The sequence below is a fragment of the Alexandromys fortis genome, unplaced genomic scaffold (genome assembly GCF_014885135.2).
Source record: "Alexandromys fortis isolate MF-2015 unplaced genomic scaffold, M_Fortis_MF-2015_v1.1 scaffold_152, whole genome shotgun sequence".
Lineage (NCBI taxonomy): Eukaryota > Metazoa > Chordata > Mammalia > Rodentia > Cricetidae > Alexandromys > Alexandromys fortis.
Window position 1 is genome coordinate 2,962,383 of NW_026068045.1, and position 6,501 is coordinate 2,968,883.

Here is a 6,501-nt window from a genome sequence, read left to right on the forward strand (position 1 = left end):
GTTTTTTGAGACAGGGTTTCTCTGTGGTTTTGGAGCCTGTCCTGGAACTAGCTCTTGTAGACCAGGCTGGTCTCGAACTCACAGAGATCCACCTGCCTCTGCCTCCCGAGTGCTGGCATTAAAGGCGTGCGCCACCACCGCCCGGCGAGAGCCCTGTTTTTAAAGAGACTCCTAGGTAATATAGAGTGATAATAGCAGTTAAATTTGTTGCCAGGTGTGGTAGCGCACTCCAGTAATTCCAGTCTCTAGGAGACTGAGGCAGGAGGATCACTGCAAGTTAGAAGTCGAGTGAGAACCTGAACCACAGAGTGAAACCCTGCAAAATCAAAATTGTTAATAGTTAAAGACACTGGCCTTCTGCTGTGTGCTGAACGTGAATGACTTCATTATTATGTGTGATGAGAACTGAGGGCTGGAAAGGGAGATTTTCCAGTCCCTGTTGGGCTCTGTACATATCAGCTGCGGTTTTCACTGGTGTGGGGCAGCCCTGCATCTCCGAGAGGCTGCAAGTGAGTGTTTATCTGCTGCCAACCACAGCACCCCGTTGTCTGCCACAGTAAATGGCCTCTATCGGCAGCCAGGGTGTAGCTTCCTCTGCCATTTCCTCCTTCTCAGGCTCATTTCCTCTTGGAACCAGCTCTGCACGTCAGGGGCTATTCTCCCTACAGGAAGGGTCGGCTTGCAGCCCTGTGATTGTTTCTGTTTCTATGGTGCCTCAGGTTAGGGACAGCCAGGTGTTGGAATGGGCTGGAAGGTTAATGCCCTGGGAGGGGGAGGTGTCTAGGCTCTTTCCCATCTCATTAAACATTGTTTCAAAAGATGTTTTACCAACTCTCCATTGCTGGGCCATGCAAGGAAGAAGCATTTTCAGTTGTGTGCTTTCCGGCTGACTCCTTGTCCATTTCAAACGAAGGGAACAGGAGAATGTCACTGCAAAGATATACTACACACATATGCATATCAATCACTGTATCTCATTTGAATGCCAGCCTATTGACATTTCCCTGTGAGCAGAGCTTCAACCCTAAGGATGGACTCAGGACCTCTATCTAAGGATGGACTCAGGACCTCTACCTAAGCATGGACTCAGGACCTCTACCTAAGCATGGACTCAGGACCTCTACCTAAGGATGGACTCAGGACCTCTACCTAAGGATGGACTCAGGACCTCTACCTAAGGATGGACTCAGGACCTCTACCTAAGGATGGACTCAGAACCTCTATCTAAGGATGGACTCAGGAACTCTACCTAAGGATGGACTCAGGACCTCTACCTAAGGATGGACTCAGGACCTCTACCTAAGGATGGACTCAGTCTTCCTCCTTAGGTTCATATAGCTCACTTGGAGCAGAGTTGAAGCAAGAATTTTTTCTCTTATTCTATTCTATGTGTATGATTGCTTGTATGTATGTATGTAAGTATGTGAACCATGTGTGTACCCGAAGAGGCCAGAAGAAGGTGTTAGGAACCAGAGTTACAAATGATTGTGAGCCACCATATGGGTGCTGGGAGCTGAACCTGGGTCTTCTGTGAGAGTAGCAAGTGCTCCTAACAGCTGAGATGTCTCTCCAGTCCTGAAGCTGGGATCTTGGGAAACACTATCTAAACTGAGCAGGAATGAATTCCCATTAGAAACCTAAAAATTCTAAATCCATCCCCTGGGTTCCTTTGTGTGTTCTGCTTCCTTGAGAAAAGATCTTTCTTTTTTTTTTTTAAATGCCAGCCTTATCTCAGCTGAACCAAGAATAGAATATGTTTTTGTTTTTTGTTTTTCATAACTACATCTAAAATAGGCAATGAAGAAAAAGTCGTGGGGTTGAAAGTCAGGAGTCTAAGACAAAGACACAGCTCTAGCCTCAGACAGCTGGGCCAGTCCTGCCAGCTGTATCCACAGCCTTGTGCTGTGATGTGTCCTTCTGTTTGGGAATGGTGCCAGGAGAGGTTAGCCCCAGAGAGCCGGAGGAGGTGGGTAAGGGATATCCTCAAGTTTAGCTGTTCATCAGAATATCCTAGTAGTTTTGCACCATCTGGCTTTCAAGCTACATCCACCAGTGAAGTCAGGTCCTGTGAGGGTGAGGACCAGATAAATTACAGTTTGCCCAGGTAATTCCAGTGGGCATAGACTTGCATGGGGCTGGAGGCACAGAGGTGGTTGCTGCACAGGGTCCTAAATTCCACAGATCCGAAACCTCACCCTGAAATAAGTCATCACACCACACACACACAATCCCACACCACATACCTCACACACATACACACCTCATACCTCACCACCCACATACATATGTACACACCACTCACCCCAACACATACCACATACACACAATCACACACCACATACCACACACACACACACAATCCCACACCACATATCTCACACACATACACACCTCATATACCTCACCACCCACATACATACATACACACAACTCACACACACACACCACATACACACAATCACCACATACCACACACGCACACAGTCACACACCACATATCACACACACACACACACACACACATCACTGGTTTAGAACTCAGAATGTGCCCGGACACAGAGGTCGGCCTGCCTCTGTCTCCTGAGTGCTGAGATTGAAGGTGTGCGTCTCCAAGCCTGGCTGGTTTACTCTCTTTCATTTTGTGGCGTCCTTTTAGTAACTTTCCCCACCCGCTGTCCTTTCTTTGTTACAGAGCTCTCACTGAGCCGGTGACTCTCCAGGGAACCCTTCCAGGTCCATTCCCACAGCAACGCAGGCTTCTGACCCTTTTCCTGATTGCCTCACTCACTGTCTCTCCCTCCCTTGCTTCTGTCAGCCACCTCGCCTGGAACCCCTGAGCAGGATTCTGCCTTGTGCTCTCCGTCCCCTCAGTCAGTGTCCTCTCCTCTAGCATTGCCTTTATCCTCGCAGCACTGACAGCTGTCCACGGCAACAATCTCCCTGACGCACACTTGCAGGTGACGCGTCCTCTGCCTGAACACCACCCTGTCATCACCACACAGCGATGTGTTCTGCCAGCGTAAGCAAGGCGTGCTGGTCCCTGCCACAGCCATCTCTACCAAAGTGGAAATGTGTATGTCTAAAAACTAAGTACACAGTAGTAAGAGTGGACCAGGACACCATGACAGCTGGTGAGCGGAGGGCCAGCAGAGGGCCAGCTGGGCACAAGAGGCTTTTCCACGGAAGAGATGCCTGGTTAGAGGTCAGTGGGCTAAAAGACCACAGATGCTGATAGGCATAAATGTAGTATGTACAAATCTTCAGAGATTCCATCTGGTAAGGACCCGGCGCCCAGGTTGGTCTGTCGCCAGACACTGCCAACTCTATCCTACGGTGGCGAGTTGTTTAACTGTTGATTGGCCAGTTTATATCTGGGTTATCTGTGCACTCGTGTGTCTCACTTCCTTCATCCTATACAAGGCTGTTAGAGTTACCACAAAGTGACTCACAGATAGAATTATTACTGCCGGCTTTTAAGATTTTTTAAATGGCCAGGCAAGATGGTGCATGCCTCTAATCCCAGCACTTGGGAGGCAGAGGCGGGAGGATCTCTGTGAGTTAGAGGTCAGCCTGGTCTACAGAGTGAGTTCTAGCCCAGCCAGGGCTACAAAGAGAGATCTTGTCTCAAAAAAACAAAAGAGAAAAGAAGAAAAAAGTAGACAAGAAAAGATTTTTAAATGGTTTTTCACTGTAAACAGCACAATCCAAACTTGGTGTTCTTGCTATTGGAAGAATCCCCACTTCCAGATGAGTCTCCAGGCTAGCCGGGCCTCCTTTACACCCTGTCTTAAAAAGCAACAAAGATGGGGCAGGAGACTCACTGCTTTGGCAGGGACCAGAGGCTGGTTCTCAGAACCCAAGTCTGTTGGCTCAGAACTGTCTGTAGTTGGAGCTCCAGGGGATCAGGCACTATTCTCTGGTTTCTGCAGAAACACACATGCAATTAAAGATAAATAAATCTTGAAATTTTTTATTTAAAAAATGACAGAGCTGCAGAGACGACTCAGCGGATAAAAGTGCATGACTATTCTCCAGATGTCCTGAGTTCAATTCCCAACACCCACAGGGCGACTCACGACTCAGCGCCCCCTTCTGGTGCACAGGCATGCACACAGACAAGGCACTTGTATACATAAATAAGTAAATCTTTTTTTAAAAGATGGCAACAAAACCAAGGAAACCCCCACAGCTTGCTCCTCTGGGTCTTACCCTTCTCCAGCTAAGAGCTCTCAAACCCTTCCTTTTTTCTGGACTTTTGCCTTTGAAACTTTCCTCTCCGCTTCCTGGGATGGCAGCTCACCCCTTCTGTTTCCCACCTCCCTATCTTCATTCATGCAGCTTCCTCCGCTGGAAGTGACCTTCGCCGTCAGAGTCAGCTCATCTTCCATTTTTCTTCCACTTGGAGTCCATCCAGATGTGTGTCAGAGTAAGGCTTCTAGCGCCCCGCTTCCTGCTTTCCACTCCAGGCCCTGCCACGTACTGGTCTGGGTCACTTCCTCGGGTTCCTTGTGCTTCTGATCTCTTTACCATGGGGACGCCACCATGTCTGTCTCGCAGACTGAGCATCGCACTGAGAGCGGCGTTTGCTGCGGGCTGTGCTAGATGATTTGGTTTTCTGCCATAACACCTCTTACTTAGATTTATCCTTCAGTCTACTTTGTGAATGTGTCTGGCTCTTACTACTCCAAAAGTGTCTGTATCTTAAGAATGTGGATGGAAGCGGGGCATGTTGCCACACTCCTTAAATCCTAGCACTCAGGAGTCAGAGGCAGGTGGAGCCCAGTGAGTTCCAGGCCAGCCTGGTCTACAGAGCGAGTTCCAGGCCAGCCAGGGCTATGCAGAGAAACCCTGTCTTAAAGCAAACACAAGCCTGAATAAGGCAGATAGCTTCCCTGGAGTATTGTGAGCAATGTTTCAGGACATAACAGCTGTTTTTCCTTCAAATGCTCTCTTTGGTCTGGGCTTCCGAACAAGAAGGGTTACAAGATCTGAAGGTAAACTTTACTTTAAAGTGAACACTAGGGCAAGGAAGTGAAACTCCTACCCAGAGGGCTCTTCTTCACTACCCTGGCAGGGACCTGCCAGGCTCCTGCCTGAAGGTATCAAACCCTCTTCTTGGCCTTGGTCCATTTGTCTGTGCTAAGAGGCTGCTGCTGCTGCTGCTTCTCCTCCTCCCCTCCTCCTCCTCCTCCCCCTCCTCCTCCCCCTCCTCCTCCCCTCCTCCTCCTCTTCTTCTTCTTCCTCTCCCTCTCCCCCTCTCTCCCTCCTTCCTTCCTCTGCCTTTTGAGTGCTGGGATTAAAGGTGTGCACCACCACCAGAGGCGTTCTTCTTAAGCCTGCCTCTCAGCAGCTATGCAGCCTGTCTAGGACAGAGTGGTAGCTGAGTTCATGTAGGCACAGCATCTTGTGCAGTGGCCAGGAAAGCTCTGTGCCTCCTGTTGCTTCAGCAACATGTCCAGAGAGTAGTCAGCCCACACCAGAACAGATCTAGAGCATTCTACTGCCTAGCCAAGGTTACCCGTGGGCTACCCACAGGCCTCGTGACACCTGTCCATGTCTGCCTGATTTTCAGAAATCAGACGTCGTGGTTCCAAAGACCCCCTGGTGAAGGCCCTCCAGCTGCTTGATGGCCCATGTGAGCCAGGGGAGAGCATGAAGGTGGAGGCCACAGCCAAGAGACGCAGCTCTAAGGACCTGCTGGGGAAGCCGCCGCAGCTCTATGACACCCCCTATGAGCCCTCAGAGGGTGGCCAACGGGTGGCAGAAGTGAAGGCACGGCCAGCAGACAGCAGGCTGCCAGAGGAGGATGATCGACCTGCCACCGAGTACGAGCAGCCCTGGGAGTGGAAGAGGGAGCAGATCGCACGGGCCCTGTCAGGTGAGGGTACAGCGCCTGCCACTCAAGGCCTTCTCCTCCTAGCACTTACTGCCTTTCAGAGCTGACACGGCAATAGTCCAGGTTCACTGGGCACAAATGTGGCTTTTAGCACATGTGTATCGCCCTTCAGTACATGTGTATCGCCCTTCAGTACGTGTGTGCAGCCCTCGGTACATGTGTGCACCCCTGGTACATGTATGCAGCCCTCAGTACATGTGTCCAGCCCTCGGTACATGTGTACAGCCCTCAGTACATGTGTACAGCTCTCAGTACATGTGTGCAGCCCTCAGTACATGTATGCAGGCCTTGGTACATGTACGCAGCCCTCGGTACATGTGTGCAGACCTCGGTACATGTGTGCAGACCTCGGTACATGTGTGCAGACCTCGGTACATGTGTGTAGCCCTCGGTACATGTGCACAGCCCTCGGTACATGTCTGCAGCCCTCGGTACACGTCTGCAGCCCTCAGTACACGTGTGCATCCCTCAGTACACGTGTACAGCCCTCAGTACACGTGTACAGCCCTCAGTACATGTGTGCAGCCCTCAGTACATGTGTGCAGCCCTCAGTACATGTGTACAGCCCTCAGTACATGTGTGCAGCCCTCAGTACATGTGTACAG

General features: G+C 50.4%; 1 protein-coding gene across 1 annotated transcript in view; it reads left to right on the top strand.

Annotated features, from left to right (window-relative positions):
• Window positions 1-6,501, top strand: part of She (Src homology 2 domain containing E) — a 22,168-nt gene that overhangs the window by 8,119 nt on the left and 7,548 nt on the right. Inside the window, exon 3 of the mRNA XM_050118715.1 lies at window positions 5,573-5,878. Coding sequence (XP_049974672.1) covers window positions 5,573-5,878 — 306 coding nt within the window. The remainder of the gene's footprint in view (window positions 1-5,572; window positions 5,879-6,501) is intronic.